The following is a 21,436-nucleotide window of genomic DNA, read 5'->3' as shown; positions in this document are numbered from 1 at the left end:
AACATCCTTTACTACGTTTGAATGCAATCTCCATATACTTGTTTAATATTCACAGGCACTTTCCCCTTGCCGACTTTTTATACTGACTGCAAAAGCTCCAACCAAGGTGAGGTCATAAGCAAATAGTATTTATTGATTAAAAAAGGCTTGATGTAGTTTGCAAGCTGTTGCCGATAGCTCAGTTTGTTTTTATGTGTGAAAACTGTTATAAAACTGCATTTTTTAACATGAATATATTGAAGCGGCCTTTATATAGGCTATGTGGTCTAGTGGTATGACACTCGCTTTCGGAAGGTCTTGGGTTCGAGCCTCGCACTCGGCGCATAGTTGAGTCCTTGGAAAAGGCTCTTTACTCACATTCTCTCACCGTACTCAGGTGTAAAATGAGTACCTTGCCGTTAACAGCGTTGTCTTTGTCCGAAAAATTGTAATATCGCCTAACAGGCGTCATGTCCCGTCCTACATGTTAAATGTTGCTGTTGACCAGGGACCCCTTGTAAAGCGCTTTGAGCACATTTAGTGGATATTGCGTTATATATAGCTCAATTTATTTTTAAAGCTCAATATAGCATTCCTGAAATATTGTCCTGATTTGAATCTGTGTAAATTTTTTTTCCCTGAACATCCTGTATCTTGGTCTAACTTGGTAGAAAGTACTTTGCATTGGATTGTCATCCTATCCAACAGAAAGCAAACAACCTGGTCACCCTTAAAAATTACAAACATAGCTTAAGATATACATAGGGTCAGTAGCTCAGTTGATAGAGCACGCCTTTCATGGACGAAATGACTGGGATCAATCTGGCAATGTAGTTGAGGTTTTTCTGACCTCCTGTTTACCCAACAGTGATTGGGTAACCAGGTCGCTTAAAGCTTGTGGAAGGTTGTTTAAATTACAATAGACTGGTGTTTCATATAAGGGGAAGCAAGCACTTGCTGTAGGGAATGAGATTAGCGGAAGAGTAGCGTCCCTTGATTGGGCGTCACCAGCGGAAAAGTTATTAGAGAGAGAACGTCATGATGGTTGTGTGCATGAGACACTTCACTGAAAGCGAGGACAAGAGAGACGCATGCACAAAACCATTTTGACGTTCTCTCTGTAAGGTAACGTTCCAATCAAGGGACGCTACTCTTCCGCTAATCTCATTCCCTATTGCCCTTTTAACACTGTAGAAACTAGGATTCTAGGATAAACCATTAGACTCATGGAGCCAGAGGTTATCCTGGTTTCTAAAGCGTGAAAGTGAAAGTACAATAGCAACCGCTTGCTATCCATTGGTTTACACTTTACACTTTTTCCATAGGTTTTCCAATGTTAGGAATATGTTGTGATAAAATGAAATGTAAAATGATAAAGTAAATCTTGCTTTTTATAAAATCTTACCAACGTTAAATAAGATTTAAGCGGGTGGTTGGATGGGAGCATCACCCTTGAATCATATACCTCTGATGTTCGCATGGGTGTACGATCCGATAGTGATGTCGTTTCTTCTTCTCTTTACTAGCCTATCCTGCTTCTTTGGTTTGTGATTGTATTTTTGACAGGGGATATTTTTTTTTCTGTAAATCTTCTGCCTGTTTGTTCTTGGTTATTTATAATTTAGCTTATGATATCTTTAGGTTATGATTTTGATTTACATTTGTACTATTTTTGTTAGATTGCTTGTTTTTTTGTTTCAGCGGTCTCTCATATAACCTCAATTGTGTTGGAAGAGACCTAAAGCAACAAACAAAAAAAATAAATAAGATTTAAAAATTTTAAATGTTAGAAGTTTTAAGACATTTTAAATTATAATTGAGTTACAGCCATTGTTGAATGAGATGGAATAAAACTGTTTAAATTTTTTCTTTTCTCTCATTTACATCCCCGCCCCCCCCCCCCTCCCCCCCCCCCCCCCACACACACCCACACACACACTTATAGGTTGAATCAAGCTTTCATTTCTTAGACATCCAGGCTTTGGAAAGCAAGAAAGCTGGACAGGTATGCGTCATAAGTCATCAAAATATCAAAATAAGTCAGATTTTTTCTTAGAAAAATAGTATTTTTATTGTTGTTGGATTAAATTTTATGGGGATCTGGAAGAATAGGTACTCTTTATGTATTAAAAATGCATGAAAATAGGAATGACATTTTGATATAGCGGGTTTGATATTGGATACAAGTTGAGGGGCGTTAAATGTGTAATTGAAATGAGAATCCTGCCAATTTCTAGGCCCTTAACTCTGTCCTTAAAAGTCATTTTCAGGATATTCCCTCAAAATTCACACCCAACTAACACAAAAATAGATTTTTTTATCACTTAAACATAATAGCAGTAAAATTTTTGCCATACATAATTTCTTTAGCAACACATGCTCTATCTACAACAAACTGTTCATTTTCTTTAAATCTTATGATGTACAGAAGAAATTTGAATAAGAAAATTATAGTTGGTTGTATCGTAACGAATGTGACGATTTTCCTATAGTTGGTAAGGAGAGGGTTAATCTAGAGACTTGATTTTATAAGAAAAGAAATGGAATTTCTAAAAAATAAATCTGGCAATTCCTAGATGATGGCAACTTTGTCTTGGCTAAATTGAAATCAAAACTACATTTTTATTTTGAATATTCAATTTTTCTCTCTCTTTACTTTACTTTTGACAGCTGGTGCTGACGATAGACAACAAGGATTACAAGTTTATTAGCATTGATTCTACGTCAGATGTCATGGACCATCTCATCATGCACTTGGGACTCAGCCTTAAACAAATTTTCCCTTCCTTTCCTCTGGAGTAAGTACGGGCTTGGGCTAAGATCAGAAGCTGCACAAAGGATTAAAAGGCCTTATAGAAATCTTAAGATGATCAATTTCAGTCAAGTGAAATGCAAACAAGGCATTTGGGGATTCAAAATTTAAATATTCTATACACTACTACTATCACTACTACTACTACTACTACTACTACTACTACTACTACTACTACTACTACTACTACTACTACTACTACTACTACTACTACCACTACTAAATATGATGATGTATTATCCTTTACTACGGTTTAAAACATGAGAATCATTTTATTTTATTTGATCTATATCTCAACCAGACGTCTGATAGTGAAAGTAGATATCCAACCAGAAGACAGAATGAAGATGATGCGTGACATGATCAAAACGATGGATACCAAAGATCCAGGACCGTGCGGTGGTTTTACAACCATGTACCAGTGTATGTGTGACTTTCACGGTCTGCCTTACAGGGAGGAAGTAGCATGGGTAAGTACAGTAAAAAAACCATCCATCTTCAGGTTCTCTGAAGAACTGCTTTTATTATTACTGATGTTCATACCATGAACCAAACTGAGCATTGTTTACCTCGCATGAATTGCCTTTAATTTGGACAATAAAGATTATTATTATTATTATTATTATTATTATTATTATTATTATTATTATTATTATTTATTATTATTATTATTATTATTATTATTAGTTATTATTATTATTATTATTATTATTATTATTATTATTATTATTATTATTATTATTATTATTGTTATTATTATTATTATTATTATTATTATTATTATTATTATTATATTATTATTATTATTATTATTATTAATATCATTATCATTATTATTATTAACCCATAACATGTCAAATAATTCCATATTGTATAACCAAAAGTCGTCACTCATTGTTTATCATACTTCTTTTTTTTTCTTTTTGCAAGCACAAAATTATATTCCTACCCCTCCATCCATCCACTTAATTTATTTGCACTATTTTACTGTGCATATTTGTATCATCCAATGAAAAGATTCCAAATCCGTCTTTTTTCTTTTTTCTTTTTTTTTGTTTGTTTGTTTTTTTTTTTTGTTTTTGTTTTTTGCTTACTGCTTTTTTTCCCTTCTATTGATTATCAAAGTTCAGATGTGTCAATGAAAAAGCGCTTTGAGCAGGTTTAGTGGATATTGCGCTATATAAAAGCTCATTTTAAGCTGTCATTTAATGAATTAAAACAAAACAGTTATCTTATATCCATTTGTGGTAAGTTTTATTCTGATGATGACTATATTGAAGTAATTTATTAATTTTTTTTTCCTCCCATCAGGACGTTGACACAATTTACCTATCTCATGACTCAAGAGAACTTCGGCTCCAGGATTTTGATCATCTTCCTCACAAGTAAGCGATGAGCTAGCAGTTATATGAATTTAAAAAATATGCTTCAAAATACTTCATTTATTCCTGTCAACTGGCTATGTGGGGTCTTCTGACCATGTCAAAATACACATTGATTGGTTACTTGTAGAATCATCTATTCCCTATTTAACCAATCACCATTGTCTTACTTTTTCTTTGATTCTCTTAAGTTCAGACCTGCAGGTTTCTCTCTATTATTTTTCCTTTGAACTGGCGTTGAAATGATCTAAAAGTGCTGCAAGCGTTGTAAAACCCATAAAAACAAAAAGAAACCGCTCAGCTGGCCAATTGAAAACAAAATTTATATTTCATCCAGCTTTATGTGCAACTATGTAGTCCAGTGGTATGACACTCGTCATCAGACGTTTGAAGGTCCAGAGTTTGAGTCTTGCTGTGAGTGGCGCATATTCGAGTCATTGGAAAAGGCTCTTTACTCACATTCTCTCACTATATTCAAAAGTGTAAAATGTGTACCTGGCCGTTAACGTTTTCTCTGTCGGAGAAAAATAGATGTAATATCACCTAACAGTTGTCATGTCTCGTCCTACATGTTAAGTGTTCCTGTTGGCCAGGGCCCCTTTGAGCTTTGTTTCGTGGATATATAGTGCTATGTGGTGCGGCTATGTGGTCAAGTGGTATGACACTCGCTTTAGGATCGGAAGGTCCTGGGTTCGAGCCTCGCTCGGCGCCTAGTTGAGTCCTTGGAGAAGGCTCTTAACTCACATTCTCTCACCGTACTTAGGTGTAAAATGAGTACCTGGTCGTTAATAGCATGTCTTTGTCCGAAAACTTGTTACATCGCCTAACAGGCGGCATGTCTCGTCCTACATGTTAAATGTTGCTGTTGGCCAGGGACCCCTTGTAAAACGCTTTGAGCACATTTAGTGGATATTGCGCTATGTAAAAGCTCAATTTAAAAAAAAATATTTTAAAAAAATGTAAATGTCTTGAGTTTTTAAAAAATTGTTAACATATTGCCATTGTTTCTGTATCTCCAGAGATTTGATACCAGTCATATCAGCATTAGAACACAACACGTGGTTCAAGTCTTTAAATGCCAGCAATGTCAAATTGGTATGAACAGTTTGGATTTTAACTCACTCAATCCTAGAGATTTTTGCTACCTTTCAACATTGGAAAAAAAAATGTATTAAAAATGAGCATGTGCATAGATATTCTTATTATTCAACTACCATTAACATGTAAAAATTAAAAACATTAGCTTTGATACTACGCCTTTAATCTGTCTCAGAAATAAAATGTAATAAATAGGCGTGGGGTAAAAGAAGCTCGGGTAAACTACGGATATAGTCGGTGTTAGGGTTGAGTGAGTTCATACTGCTTTACACTTCGTGACCCACCATGCGAACATACATTGTGTTTGGGTTAGAAAAAGAAAAGTAGTCCTTCAGAGCCCTTTGGCTCCAGATTATCCCGATTTCTATAGCATGATACGGCCAATAGTAATTGCTTGCCACCCTTTTGATAGGATGCTTGTCGATCACAAAGTACTTTCTACCAGATCTGACAGACCCCTAATTCAATTACTGCTGGGTGGACAGGAGGGGTGGGGGGGGGGGGGAGGGTTGAAAGAAAAGAAAGAAATCCAGATTTCAACTGGGATTGATCTTGGTCCCTTTGAGAGTGAAGCGAGTGCTCTACTAACTGAGCTATTGGGAACACACCCCCCCCCCCTCCCCGTGTTGGGGTAGGGTAAATCAAGTGAAAGAAAAAAAAAGAAGTAATTTTTAAGTAAAAATGACTAGAAATGTCAGACTTAAGTTATAGTCACATTAAGAAACTAACCATTGTTTTGGCTTAGACATATGAACTTAATACTTCCAACTCTTAATTTAGTTTTTAACATCAGACCCACCCTAACGTGATATTGTTTTGAGGCTATGGGTCATATTTGTGAGTCAGCAGCTAATCTGTAAAGTAAGAATTTTATTTTATTATAAACATGTAAAATGATAACTAGGCTTTCTATGTGTGTGTTGAATGAATATTAAATTGAGCTGTATCATCATCGTTGTCGTCGTCGGCATCATCATCATTGGCGTCATCGTCTTGGTCGTCATCATCATCATCATCAGCATTATTATCATTATCAGCATTATCACCATCATCATCATCATCATCATCATCATCATCATTATCATCACCATCATCATCATCATCAGCATCATCATCATCATTATCATCTTTGTCCCCTAGTCTATGGAGGTCTGTAATGAAGTGATCAAAGTCATGAGACGTAACGCCATCTTAGAAGAAATTAATCTCAAGAGCACAGGAATAAAACCGTGAGTTTAACATGTGGTTTTAAATAGGTTAGATGTTCAAAACATTATATCTCTAAAATATCACCTTGACTTACTAACACACCAATGAATGTTTTGGTGCACAAAGATCTAGATAATTTAGATAGCAAGATTTTGTAGTACTATAGATGTTTACTGTTGGCTTTAGACCTAACTACCATGAACGAAGAATTGTGACCATTATGTGGTGAAAAGAGCAAGGTTACTGACTTCTCTAGTAATCTTAACTCTCTCGAGTTCATATGCATGGAAAATTGAACAAATTAGTTCGATTTTCAATGATGGTGAACTAGAGAGAGTTAAGGGGAAGTTATAATTTTCACTTGGGCATACAAAAAAAATCATTCATTCGCCATCTCACATTATAAATCTGCAGATTCGGATATACGAACAAAAGCTCACTCGCATCCAATTACACACACACACACACACACACACATCCATATACACACTGTACATAAATATGTTACTCACACACTCTTTTTGAAAATCGAGAAACAAAAGCACACTCTTACATCCTTTGAGCTCTTAAACCAAGGATGCTACCTTTATATCTATGTTTCAAAACTTCACCATCTCGTTTTTTGAAATTACTTTTTTCTTCTTTAAAAAAAAAAAATATTTGGTATAAATTCTTAAAATGTCAATTAAAATATACTTGTTTCGATGCTTCAATGGTATTCCCATGTCCTGTATTTGAGTAACTCTGAAATTTGAAATTGTCATAAATTATTATTACTCATTCAGGATAATTTTCTGTGGGATGTAATTTTGTAGAGAACATCTGAGAGAAATTAAACGCTTATAAAAGCAAATCGACAATGGTTGCATTGGACAGCTTCAAAAACAACTTAGCTTAAGAATTTTAGAACAGTGCAGTCAAGCTATACTGACTTCATAGTCTTCCTTGCAATTCTTTCCATTTTCTATAATTTTGTATTAATATGGGGCAACACATGGCTCAGCTGTGGTCTTTGCTTCATAACCAAATGTACTGTATGACCATGAGCAAGTCATCTCGCCCTAGCTCACCTTCGGCACCGCACTGTGGCTGGTGCCTGAGTTATTCCAGTATTCCATTGGAATAAACCCTAAAGATAAATTCCCCCCCTTGGGATGAAAAACAGAAATTTTAATTTTTAAATTTATTTTTTTATTGCCTTTTTAAAAAATCTGTTCTTTCTTCAAACAGAGATTTTGTACAGAAATTGTCAACTGCCTTGATCTCCAACAGCGGGTCTCAGCTACAGGTCATTGACCTTTCAAACAATGTCTTGGAAGATAAAGGTAAGTTCCTTGTTTTCAAAACAAAATCTAAATAATGAAAGGTTTATAGCAATGACTGAGATGATCATTATATTTTTCCATTTGTGACCCCTCGTCTCTAAACGGTACTATGTTGGAATGGACCAGATGCTATAAAATCAAATTATAGTTAAACTGGTCAAAAATATTAAACGTTGGTATTTAGCACAGTAAAATATGATATTTGTTCTCCTCTATAAAGCATATGAACTTAATTTAAGCATGATATTTCTGGCTACAAATTTAGACCTGTAAATTCTCAGTCAATTAACTGAAATCAGTCAATTCGTCAAATTCAAATATTTTTAAAAAGGGAAGAAAGAAATGAATAAAGAAAGAATTCATGAATCGTAGTCGATTGACTGTAAAGTTAACTAGGAATGTTCCACAGCCCCACGCATAGCTCATGGGCCGTTTATATTAATGATGGATATATATTGCCAAGGCTAAGCGACGCTTTTTAGAATTGCCGTGTCTGAACACACCCCAGTGTATTTTCACACAGCCTTCGTGAAATTATTTTTTCACTTTCGAAACCTGTCGTAGCCAATTTTAACTGAGCCGCCGAGCGATAAATTTCACTGTTTCGTCTAAGCCAAAATTGACCACATTTACTTGAAGGACAGGAAAAGTATGAGAAAGAAAAATTCGAAACACCGGAAGTTCGTTATGTAGACACCTTCAAATCGAAAGTTAAATGATTGCTACAAGCACATCTCGATTACCTCATGTTGTAAACAAACTGGTTGACCGTTTCTAAGTTTCTTCACTGATTGGGTACCTAATTACAAGGAACAATGGTAAGTAGCCTAATTAATTCCCTCGAAATTTAGTTTTCTGCCATTGCTTTGCTCAAGTGAGCTTGCTGTTTACCTTTCATTTTACCACTACGATGAATTACAAAGAGTTTCAGTTTCAGTCAATTTTTATAGAGCTCATTTACAGGTCTACAAATTCCATTTTCAGCATCTTAATCATCCCGACTTAATACCGTTTTGAGACGAGGGGTCACATTTATCAATTTGATGTGGAGATGAGAGACACTGATAAGCTGGCATAAATGGTGCTGTCATTTTTTTTGGTGGAACTCGAGTTTAAACATGCAAACAAACAAAAAACACACCCACCCCCCTGCCAAAAAATGTGACCTTTTATATAATACATACAATATCCATTTAATGTGCTCAAAGCGCTTTAATATACCAACATCCTAACATGTAGGAAAAAACATGATACTTGTAAGGTAAAAAATGAGCTTTAAAAAATGCGCTTGGCTTTTATATAGCGCAAGATCCACTAAATGTGCTCAAAGCGCTTTACAAGGGGTCCAACAGCAACATTTAACATTTAGGATGGGACATGATGCTGTTAGGCGATGTTACAATGTTTTCAGACAGAGACAACGCTGTTAAAGGCCAGGTACTCATTTTACACCTGAGTATGGTGAGAGAATTTGAGTAAAGAGCCTTCTCCAAGGACTCAACTATGCGCCGAGCGCGAGGCTCGAACCTAGGAATTCCGATCCGAAAGCGAGTGTCATACCACTAGACCACATAGTCGCATGGATGCAATGTATTATGAGAGAATTTCAGTCACCCATAGTGGGTCTCGAACCGGTTTTCAGAAGTCTAGTTTAATACCACAAGAACACAAACATAAAGTCACACTCAAGATAATTTCTTTGAGAAAGTGTTGGATATGAGGTCAAATAGAAATAGAAAGTTTTGTTTTTAATAATATCATTTCTGTCCCACAAAATTCTTTTTATTCATAATTTATTTTTTTTAACCCTGACCCCACTTTTTTTCTTTTTCTTTTTTTTTTTGTAAAGATCTGAAAAAATGAGCATGAAACAAATCCATTTAACTAACGGAGAGAGAGAAAGAGAGAGAGAGAGAGAGAGAGAGAGAGAGAGAGAGAGAGAGAGAGAGAGAGAGAGAGAGAGAGAGAGAGAGAGAGAGAGAGAGAGAGAAAGAGAGAAATTGAGAGAGAGAGAGAGAGAGTGTGAGAGTGTGTGTGTGTGTGTTTTCAGCCATCCTCAACTGTGATGTTTTTTTTGGTTTTTTTTTCTTGTATTATTCTCTTTACTTTGGCACTGTTTCATATACATCTATTCAGATCTTTATCTTACACCAGTGCCTGCTCACTAATTTGTCTGACGAAGGGTTTGTACCCGAAACGTCCATTGTCTGTTTTGCTCCCATACGAAGCCTCTCCATTTTCACTCTTTCGTTAGTATTTTACGATCACCGGCGTCAAGCAGCCCCTACTGTTTTCTACTAATTTGTCACTATTTTACATTTTTAAGTGATCACCCATCTATTGGGAGCCGTGAAGACCCTCTCCTGTGGCCTGAGTGCTTTAGACCTCTCCAACACTGGTATCAGCACCAGGTGCATCAACAAAATGGGGGAGGCGCTGTCTCAGAATTTATCTGTGATGACTAGTCTGACCTCGCTCAAGCTCAACGACAATGGGCTCAAAGGGGAAGATTTCCCTGTAAGTTATTTACCTTTGATCTGTCTTCTTTTCATGCAAATGAATACGATTAACATATAATTTAACATAATTTGCATTGCTGTTAGTAGGAAATTTGAGAAATAGGTAATGATAATATATAGATAGTATGCACTTGGCTAAGAAGCTCATAACATTGCCATCCGGAAGAAGAATGGACCAACACACAAAACTGTGTGTATCCATGAACGTTTATAGTCGGGTTAATACACTTCAGTGACCATTACTCATAAACGCGGATGGCAAAAAACATCAACAAAGACCTGAGTGATGTCATCTTCGAACTATCTATATGTTTAAAAAAAAATATTCTGTTTCCCAAAAGTGGACTTTATAGATCATGAATTCAACATGTATAATTATGTTATTTCTAAAAATCTTGTTGTTGTTGTTGTTGAAGAAGGATTTCTATTTGTAATGTAATTTGTGTATTCTTCGGTTTAATCCAAGCCTAAAAATCCTAAGTTATATTTGAATTTTAAGCAGCATAAAATAAATATTGAATATTTATATTAAAATAAATTTAAAATATTTTTTCTTCAGATGTTATACAACTGCCTCGCCCAGCCAAATTCCATTTCTACATTAGATTTGTCTTCCACCGATTGTGTTCTTGATTCTGTAAGTGTTAAATATTATAAAGCTAATATTTATCAGTATGCCATCATCTACCTACATGGAGAAAAGCACTATATTCTTTTGGCAGATAGAAAAAGGTTAATGATTTAATTGATAAATGTCCGCTTAATTCAAATACAATACAATAGAGTGGTAAATAATCAATGAAACATCTAATTAAGACTAAAACAATTTTTCTTTCTTACTTCTCTAAATAGTTTTCAAATAATGAAAGGTATGTAGACACAATCCATACTTGATTTTATGAACTTTTATTCTCCACATTCTAGCGATCAATCTGTAAGACGTAATTGAAAAAGAAAAATAACAAAAGATTTTATTAAAAAAACGAAACAACTGAAAGCATATTTACGTGAGATAATTGGAAAAGAAAAATAATTAAACTTGTCCAAAACTCACAAGTGTTCATAATACCAGTAACAATTGGTACAAATAAGTCACATGATATTAAGAAATAGAAGAACAGGATGATCTTTGGCATTGGGCTATGAAGTCACAATGCTTGTCTTAATTTTACTTTGCCTGATACATTGCTGTGTTGATGATGTTACTCTTTTCATTTCTGTCCTTCCACTCTACCAACAGCTCTGTGATCCTTTACTCCGGGGGTGCCCCAACCTGACCCACCTTAAGCTCTCTAAGACACTGTTCACTCACAAACGTGGCAAGGAGGTCAACATACCCCAGTCCTGGAAACAGCTTTTCTCCAGTACCTGTTGTTTGGAGTTTGTTGACTTGTCTTCCTGTAAACTGCCTGTTGAAGCTCTCAAGTAAGATGAAAACAGAATTAGATTTTTTTTTCTTCTTTTTTTTGAAGAGCTGCTGATCACCTCTGGTGATATCTCAGCTGAGATATTTTCAAATAGATTCAAGATTGGTGATTAGTAAGTCTCTATGTAATATATAGGGAGACCACCAACATCAATAGTAACTACTCTGAACCAGGACCTCTCTACATATCAGACATTTCTGGATTCAGATGAGACCGAATTAATCCCTGAAAAACTAAGAAATACTGCAGTGCCCTCTGTACTAAAGTTATAACAAGATCTTGACAGCCTCAAAACTCTGGCCCAGGACCGTGACCAATTGAAACAATTAGCAACATGGATGGAGAGAGCAGCTATACTTATCGACCATGACTACTCTGTAATATTGTCTTCACTACATGGTTTACTGCATCAGCTGGCCAAGCATTCCACAGTTGGACTGTGGGTTAAAAGAAAAACAAACCCCAAGAAACTACTATTGATGTTTTTGTTTCTCTCGAATTAGGGACCTTCTGTAGCCAGTAATGGCCCAGAGTTTTCAATTTAGATAATGGCTCAGGACATTGTTTGGAAGTTAATTTAAGTTATTTACAATTTTGAAGATGTTGGCTATTTTCATGTGATTGCTCCTTTCCTGTAGACTCAGCCACTGCACTTTTTCTATACATTGTGCTGTACTTGTTATGGTTCATAGACCACAAAGTGAGCTGTATGTCTCTGGATCATTTTAATTTGCTTCTTCTTCTTCTTCTTCTTCTTCTTCTTCTTCTTCTTCTTCTTCTTCTTCTTCTTCTTCTTCTTCTTCTTCTTCTTCTTCTTCTTCTTCTTCTTCTTCTTCTTCTTCTTCTTCTTCTTTTTCTTCTTCTTCTTCTTCGTCTTGTGGAAACCTCCAATATTGTCGAGGATCACTCCACAGTTTTACATTGAGTTTTACATTGTACACTTGTTAAATCTCAGCACATAATACTAACGAAAAATACATAAGATTTATTTATGAGTTTTTCTGCCATCGGATCTCATCAAACTCCAGGCCCAGCCTCATGAGATTTGTGTGTAACTAATTGACTTTTCAATGCATTTCATGAATGCTTAGTTGCTCATCGGTGGTTCCAATAACAGTTGGTAGAGCAGTCCCAAAGGGATTAGCATCGATCTTTGGTGCATTCAGGAATATTTTCCTCCCCTCCCCTCCCCACCCCCCCCCTCCTCTTCCTCACTCACCTGTTCACTCAACTTGGTAGCTTGATCTTTTGATCGACTTAGGGGGAAAGCTCCTTGTGACAGACTAGCATCCTGGCCAATGGGTGGCAAACAATGCAGTTTGTTTAACACTCCAGAAACGAGGGTAAACAATTGGTCGTATGGCTCTGAAAGACTTTTATTACCTGTTCATAAAAGGGTCAATGTTACATAGTTTCTATAGCTAATCCATTATCCAGCAATTCAATAAATCAGAATGATATAGGGGTTTATTTAATAGATACGTTTAATGATTATTTATCAGGTAGCGATTTATCCGTGTGACAGTATTGTTGTATAAGGATCTTTTATTGACCCATCATAAATACTGTATTACTGTATTTGTTTTTATTGACTCTATGAATCCTTGATTTGGCTATGAATTATTATTATTATTATTATTATTTTTTTTTCACTTAAAATTGATAATTTATATTGTAAAGTGCCCAGAGCTTGTGTGTTACACGAGAATGAGCGCTGTATAAATGTGTATTTATTATTATTATATATTATTATTATTATTATTATTATTATTATTATTATTATTATTATTATTATTATTATTATTATTATATTATATTATAAATATTCTGCCATCTTATTATTAAAGGAAATAAGCGCCATGGGGTTAGTTTTGAGCTATGGTTGGAAATGTTTTTGAAATTTTAAGGATTTGTTTTATGTTTCAATTTCAAAATTTTGTATTTCTGATAGTGTGTTATATTGCACATTACTATGTGACTCAGATAGTATTATATTGTGAACTGTGAAACGGGGATTGCCATATTATAAATAGCTCATTTTTTGTTTACATTGACACTTACATCCTTTTACCGTATGACAGCAGTATTAAAATAATAATAATAATAATAATAATAATAATAATAATAATAATAATAATATAATAATAATAATAATAATATATAATAGATCTTTATTGTCCATAAATATGGCAATTTGTCATTTCGTTACACTTGTTATAACGTTAAATGATAACTTTATCATTGAACAGATATTTCACTCCTACTTATTTTCTCTCTCTCTCTCTCTCTCTCTCTCTCTCTCTCTCTCTCTCTCTCTCTCTCTCTCTCTCTCTCTCTCTCTCTCTCTCTCTCTTCTCTCTCTCTCTCCTCTCTCTCTCTCTCTCTCTCTTTCTTTCTCTCTCTCTCTCTCTCTCTCTCTTTCTTTCTCTCTCTCTCTCTCTCTCTCTCTCTCTCTCTCTCTCCTCTCTTTCTTTCACACGTGCGATATACACAACATAAACATGTCACTCACAATTGTTTTTCCTCCTCCCCTTATTTACTAAACTATCACAGAGAACTTTTGTTGGGAGTGGCCAGCAATCGCAACCTGAAAGAGTTACACTTGGATGTCAGCAGTAATGAGCTGGGAAGTGCCGGTGTCTCCATCCTCACTTCCTGTTTTACTAACATCAAAAGTATTAAGAGCTTGGACATAAGTAACAATGGTGAGAGACTTGTAACTTCTTTCCCTCGTCTGTTTGAATTATTTATCTTTGGATTTTCTTTCAACCCTCGTTCTGAAAGTATGTTTAAAAAAAAATAAAAATAGAGCTTTGTTTAGCGCAATATCCACTAAATGTGCTCAAAGTGCTTTACAAGGGGTCCCTGGTCAACAGCAACATTTAACATGAAGGACGGGACATGACGCCTGTTAGGCGATATTACAATTTTTCGGACAAAGAATCTATGACCAAAAACATCAGACATGGGTTGAGTCCATGTATGGATTATTGAAGAAAAAATATAGAATTTTAAAGTGCTGAAAACCAAAATTTCATTTTCTTGACCAGTTAAACTTAAAATTGACCTTTCAGCATCTTGTTCATCCCGACATAATACCGTTTGAGACGATGGGTCACATTTAAACTTTCCTGAGACCTTATCCCTCTTTTCTTGTTTCTGTTCTTGTGAATATTACGGAACTGCGTGAATAATGTCAGTATGTTTCAAACCATATTTTGAAAAAAATTGAATAAAAATTTGATTTAAGTCTGATTATTTATTCATTTAAGTCTTTTTTGTTTATATATACTTTGATAACCATTTCAGGATTTGATTTGGAATTGAAGAACTTGTTGCCAGAGCTGGGTAAAATTCCCTGCCTCAAACATCTGGCCATCGGACGCAATTTCAACAATATCAAGCCCAAGTAAATGCTTATTTTTTTATAGTTTTAATAAAGCTGTTGGAAATTAATAGATCATATAGAGGCAATTTGCTAAGACTAATAAGACTAATTTTTAAAATTTCAAGATATATGTTTGAAAAAAAATTGTTTCAAAAATAGATCAAAGTTGATATAAGTGAATTTTATTGAAAAATGGGAGCAAATATGATAACAGTGAATGTTGACGATGCTTCATTTAATCTTCTTCTCCTGCCCCCCCCTCTCCAACTTTTACAGATATATGACAGACTTAATGACATGTTTGGTGACTGCTCTGTTACAAGAGGAGAGTGTAAGTCTTTGACTTGCTTATGTTTTTTTTTGAAAAATGTCAGCAGCCTATGTTTTTATAAATTGTACATATTATTGAAAGGGGTAGTGATAGCTCAGTTGGTAGAACACCCACTTCACATGCAAAGGGAACAAGATCAATGCTGAGTTCTATACCCCTCCCCCCTCCCTCCTGTCCACCCAGTGGTGAATGGGTAGCTGGGTCTGTTAGATCTAGTGGAAAGTACTTTGCAATAGACTAGCATCCTATCCAAAGGATAGCAAGAAATTGCTATTGTCCATTTCACGCTGTAGAAACTTGGATAAACTCTGGCTCCATGGGCCTAATGGATCTGATAGACTACATGTTATTGAAAGGACTTCATATGCTACAGACTACACTACAGACAACGCCACTACTACATTATCTCATTTTTCTGTAGTGTTTCATTCATCCTGTTTTGTTGATAAAGGGGATACCCCGAAATGTCCATTTTATCTGTTTTCGTATATTAAATTGAAGCTTACTTTCAATTTCACATGGTTATTTATTTCTTCGAGCTTCGAGCAGCACCATTTACTTTTACACAGTTTCCTTATACATTCATGTATATTATATTTGACAAATTTCTATGCACCGATTTTGCTTCACTCAAGCCTTAAAATTATATAATTTCATTCATCTGTAGTGTTTCATTCATCCTGTTTTATTGATAAGGGGGAAACCTGAAACGTTCATTTGATCTGTTTTTGTAATTAAATTTCACATTGCTATTTATAATTTCTTATAAAATTATAAAATTTGTTTCTGCAGGCTCTTGAGTCCCTGTCTTTGGCTGACTCCAGACTTCGCATGGACACCACCTATGTCATCAATGCCCTGGGCAGTAACAATACACTCATAGAGATTGATCTCAGGTGGGTTATTTTGTCGTGTTAACATCCCTTTCATTGTCTGTATCCTTTGCACCAGGAAAGCAGGTTTCATTCAATATGAGATTGCACAATATAGAAATGGTGGCTGATTCTATGGCAAGGGATTTTTTTTTTCTTAAAAATGAAAATACGTCTTCATCTTTCTTGAGGATAAACAGTGCGTCCCTATCACATTTTTGATCAAATGAAAATAATGATCCTTAGTGTTATTATTCCCCCCCCCCCCCCCACCACTTCCATACTGTCAAAGAAAAATGAAAACGTTCCTCCTATTCCATAGATACCACTGCATGAAATTCATCATCATCATTGCCTTTTTCATCCTGGGTCAGGGTATAGGCCACAGACAAACAGTTTCCATCCTTCTCTATCCTGAGCTAACTTTTTTATCTCATTCCAGGTCTTACCACTTCTCTGTATATCAGCTTCTTTAATTCTTCTCCTTGTTCCTCGTGGCCTTCCCCTTGATCTCACGTGGTGAGAATTTTCCACGACACAATTCGAAGCTGCTTGTTTGGCGAAGACGTCATCGGGTCAGCAGAGTCCTTTCGGCTTTGTCTGTTTTCCTTCCTAAATTCTGTCATTCCAGAAACTCTTCGGTCGCCCAAGCTAAAAAATGAAAAAATGCAGTCTTTAGATTTATAATACATTTTTTTCGTCACAGTGGAAACGGTATCGGTGACCACGGTGCCAGAATGCTTGCCAAGGCTCTACAAATCAACACAAAATTACAGAAGGTGGTCTGGGACAAGAATGGAGTTTCCGCCCCTGGATTTGAAGATGTAGCCGAGGCCTTGAAAAAGTGAGTTGTGCATTTCCCTATTCACTACTTTTGTCGTTTGTATTTAAAAATGTCTAGTAAAATTTTTTTTTATAGCCCATTGTCTATCCATCTTGTGTGTAGTTCAGGACTAAACAGTGTGAACAAAATGTTCAATGACAGGAATATATGTATTTTATAGTATTTAAAGAGGCTTAAGAAGGTTGACTGCATATTTATTTGGTATTTGTCAACGAAATGACATTTCTATTCCCTTATTGAGCTAAAAAAGTTTTATTTTATTGAATTTTGAGATATCAAATGTCATTAACGACGCTAGGAAGCTTGGTCACTTTTCAAAAAAAGAAATTTAGCTTTATATAGCACAATATCCACTAAATGTGCTCAAAGCGCTTTGCAAGGGGTCCCTGGTCAACAGCAACATTTAACATGTAGTACAAGACATGACACCTGTTAGGTGATATTACAATTTTTCGGACAAAGACCAAAAAAAAAAATGTTTGTGATTTGATCAGGGGCTCTTGATGGTTTAGTTATTACAGCTCTTGATTTGCAAGCAAATAGACTGGTTTGGAATCTGATTAGATAAACTTCTGACCTCCCCCTCCCTCTCCCACCACTGTCCATTCAGCAGTGATTGGATTGCTGGGTCTCTTTATATCTTGCTGGAAGTTCTTTGGTTAGACTTACTTATTTACTTACTTATCCGAACCAACGACCACCTGAGCTCTAGCCCTTCGGTCTTGTGCCATGACGTAGAAGTTTGACGTCTTTTGTAGTTGTTCCAGGTGACTTTTGGTTAGACAAGCATCCTATCTAAAGGATATTAAGGAAGTGCAGGTCTCCGTTTAACGCTATATTACTCGGACTCGATTTTTTTTTTTTCTAAATTAACTTTTTTATAGCGCAATATCCACTAAACGTGGTCCCTGGCCAACATCAACATTTACATGTAGGACAGAACATGACGCCTGTTAGGTGATATTACTTTTTTTTCGGACAGAGACAATGCTGTTAGCGGCCCGGTACTCACTTTACACTTGAGTACGGTGAGAGAATGCAAGTAAAGAGTCTTCTCCAAGGACTCAACTATACGTCGAACGAGGCTCGAACCCAGGACCACAAGCCCACATAGCCAACGCAATGGGCCATAGAGTTGCTAAAGGACTTTATTTTAGAGTTAATATAAACATGAATTGTTATCTCACAACTGTGTCGTTTAAGAAAAAAAGTTCTCTCCGTTATTGCCCTTGGAAATGATGGATTTGTACCACAGAATTGTAATAATTCTACTGTAGCTTTCCTCTATAGTAACTTTCTATGAGGTGATCTCAGGTTAAATGCCATGTGGAAGAGGAAAAGATAACACATTGTTTTCCACAGACAATCATAGACTTAGACCATCATCATAGATTTGAATTATAGAAATTATATTCATAGGCAATGGTTTATCAACATAAGGAACGAAATTTATTTTTCTTCATCATCAGGAACATGTCGTTAAAGAAAATGCCTTTCCCTGTCAATGATGCTTCTGCATCCATGAGGTTGTATCCCGACAGGACAGAATCAGCACTGCAAAAGGTTAACTCCACATCATCATCATCATCATCATCATCATCATCATTATTATAGTTGTTGTCTTCGTCGTAATGGTTTTCATCATCATCGTCATCGTTGTCATCATTGATATCATCATTGTGATCATCATCATAATCATCATCATCATCATCATCATTGTCATCGAAATCTTTGCTGTTATCATCATCATCATCATAATCATAATCATCATCATCATCATCATCATCATCATCATCATCATCATCATCATCATCATTATCATCATCATCATCATCATTACCATCATACTAAAACAGGCACAAGTACAGCTATCATCTGAATGTTTATTATGTGACCATTAAATTAAAAATAATAAAAATCAGGGTAGATAAGAGAAATAAAGACCATTATGCACTCAGTACTTCCATAATTTGCCCATTTTGGTAACAGTTAATACCTCAGCCTTTATTTCATCAGCTTGACATTTGAACAAATCTTTTATTTTATTCAGAACAGATCACATTTTTGTTGCCTATCTTACATGGCAGATTTGTCAAATTTCTACCTTTCTACAAATAATTTTAAGGATGATTGATGGATCAATTTTGTTTTTAGATCAATGTATTAAAATATGTAAAAGTGAGGTAGATATGATATGTAAGTGGAATTAAAATGTTAAAGCTAATTTTTTTGATCTAACCTTGATATATGATGTCTTCTTGTTTTTATGACAAGGATAATTATATACTTTATTCATCCAAAAAATGGAAAGTCGTTAACAGACGTGGCATGCATTAAAATGTATAAATATAAAGTTAAGAATTTATGGCGACAATATATATATATATATATATATGTGATGATGATGATGACAGTTGCGTTAATAAAATGATTTTAATTCATTTACTTCCAGATTGAGTCTTTTCTCCAGAGAAATCACTGCCCGGGCCGTTTTGCCCCTGACATCGCATACCGACTCCAACAAGGCTTTTTGATCAGCTCCACACAGCAGGTAGGACAATCGTTTTCTGATGGACATTCGTATTTATCAAAGCCTTTTAAGCTTTGATTGTGTAACAGTGTTTGTTGACAAAATTTTAGTCAAATGTTTCATTCTATTTCTATGAGAATTTCTTTCCTGACTTATACGAGTACAAAGATTTGCCTCTGATCATCATCATTCCATATTTAAAAAAAAAAAAAAAAAAAAAAAAAAAAAATTTTTTACAGGCATAAACAAAGACTTCGGGCATAACTGATTATTTATCAAGGCCCTTCAGTTTTTCAACAATGTTGAGATTTTTCTCGTGTAAATTTATGATCTTTTGACAGTCCGTTAACGAAGAGGATTGGAAATGTGCAACTTTCTGAAATCTTAAAAGATATCGGGTCATTTAGAATTGTCGTCATTGTAATCCTCACCATCGTGTTTGTTTTCCCCCCACAGATTCTGGACCGTAAAGTTGTCCAGCTTCAAGACTCAATCCAAGCTCTCAACTCGTTAGGATCCATGGAAGTGTATGCCAGTGATGTGACGACTGCTGAAAGTTTGGTCAACGACGCTAACAAGTCTAGACAGGTAGATGATATATTTGAAATTATATCACGGAATCTTGTATTTGATGTCATTTGAGTACACCTGAATTTTACCCAGAATATGCAATTATTCCTTCATCACTGTGCTTAAAATAAACCATAAACAGGAAATATATATATATATATATATATATATATATATATTATATATATATATATATATATATATATATATATATGTGTGTGTGTGTGATGTGTAGAGAAAGTAAAGATTGAAATACCCAAATCTGTACTATTCTGGATGGGGTTTCCAACCTTCCATAGTGGGCAGGGAGGTTCTTACTGTGTCGTCTATACCCCTATATGTTTTCCAACTTGCCTTCTGTCTTTGTCTTGGAATGAGATTACTTGGTTTTGTCCTGGCCCTGGCTGGGAGGGAAACAGTCGAATGCATATTTTTGGGAGATGATTTTGTCTTGTAAATCACCTCTCTGTTATGCACTGTATTATTTTTGTTTTACATACATTATGATTTATAAACATTTGTGAGTGTTCCTCTTAGTGGGGACCTGTGCTTGTGCTAGGATGAGACATTTAGGTGATCTCAAACTAAGAACACTCTTAGTGTGCTCTTGGAATCTACATCTTTTCCTATTTGAACCAATTCCCCTTTGTCTTACTTCTTCTTACGTGCTTAAATTGTAATTCTCGAACTGTTGACGATATCATTCTCTTCCTTTTTACTGGTGCTGATATGACCTAAATGTGTTGCAAGCGCCGTAAAACCATTAAAAACAAACAAAAACAAATCTCTATCTATATATTGCTGAAGACCAGCTAAACAATCACAGCGAGTGGCAAGTGTATAACTCGACATTCTTATTTACCAAATAAAATGGTCATTGTATCTATCCTATTTTTTTTTTCAGATATTTACAACCTCATATAATCAAATCTATTCCAAGTCAGATTTCTGAAGATTCAATGAATGAAAGAAAAAAATGTAGGGTCTAAGTCAGAAACTTTCGAATGAAAAAAAACCCAACCCCCCCCCCCCCCCTTCCACAAAAAAAAAAAAGAAAAAAAAAAGGGACAGAAAAGTAATTCACAAAGTGAAATCTTACACTCACTTACCTTAGATTAAGATTAAAAATAGGATTTTAAAAGTTTTTCTC

The 21,436-nt window shown here is 35.2% G+C and overlaps 1 protein-coding gene across 16 annotated transcripts in view; it reads left to right on the top strand.

Annotated features, from left to right (window-relative positions):
- The window catches only part of LOC144977600 (F-actin-uncapping protein LRRC16A-like), a 69,447-nt gene that overhangs the window by 6,016 nt on the left and 41,995 nt on the right, over nt 1–21,436 (top strand). For all 16 annotated transcript variants that reach the window (XR_013646349.1, XR_013646350.1, XM_078922982.1 and 13 more), the window contains exons 3-21: nt 56–106; nt 1,925–1,984; nt 2,650–2,777; nt 3,093–3,261; nt 4,103–4,176; nt 5,193–5,268; nt 6,412–6,500; nt 7,711–7,805; nt 10,132–10,322; nt 10,884–10,961; nt 11,565–11,749; nt 14,305–14,456; nt 15,061–15,160; nt 15,416–15,470; nt 16,263–16,366; nt 17,049–17,186; nt 18,656–18,749; nt 19,639–19,737; nt 20,173–20,304. Coding sequence is in view for 14 of the 16 variants with exons in the window: in XM_078922982.1 (XP_078779108.1) it covers nt 56–106; nt 1,925–1,984; nt 2,650–2,777; nt 3,093–3,261; nt 4,103–4,176; nt 5,193–5,268; nt 6,412–6,500; nt 7,711–7,805; nt 10,132–10,322; nt 10,884–10,961; nt 11,565–11,749; nt 14,305–14,456; nt 15,061–15,160; nt 15,416–15,470; nt 16,263–16,366; nt 17,049–17,186; nt 18,656–18,749; nt 19,639–19,737; nt 20,173–20,304 (2,070 nt within the window). In the remaining 2 variants the exon portion in view is untranslated. The remainder of the gene's footprint in view (nt 1–55; nt 107–1,924; nt 1,985–2,649; nt 2,778–3,092; nt 3,262–4,102; nt 4,177–5,192; nt 5,269–6,411; nt 6,501–7,710; nt 7,806–10,131; nt 10,323–10,883; nt 10,962–11,564; nt 11,750–14,304; nt 14,457–15,060; nt 15,161–15,415; nt 15,471–16,262; nt 16,367–17,048; nt 17,187–18,655; nt 18,750–19,638; nt 19,738–20,172; nt 20,305–21,436) is intronic.

This window comes from Berghia stephanieae, chromosome 7, assembly GCF_034508935.2.
Source record: "Berghia stephanieae isolate SIO BIC M18660-M18661 chromosome 7, UCSD_Bste_1.3, whole genome shotgun sequence".
Classification (NCBI taxonomy): Eukaryota; Metazoa; Mollusca; class Gastropoda; order Nudibranchia; family Aeolidiidae; genus Berghia; species Berghia stephanieae.
Note: the sequence above shows the minus strand (reverse complement) of the source record. Positions and strands in the feature narration are given on the sequence as shown.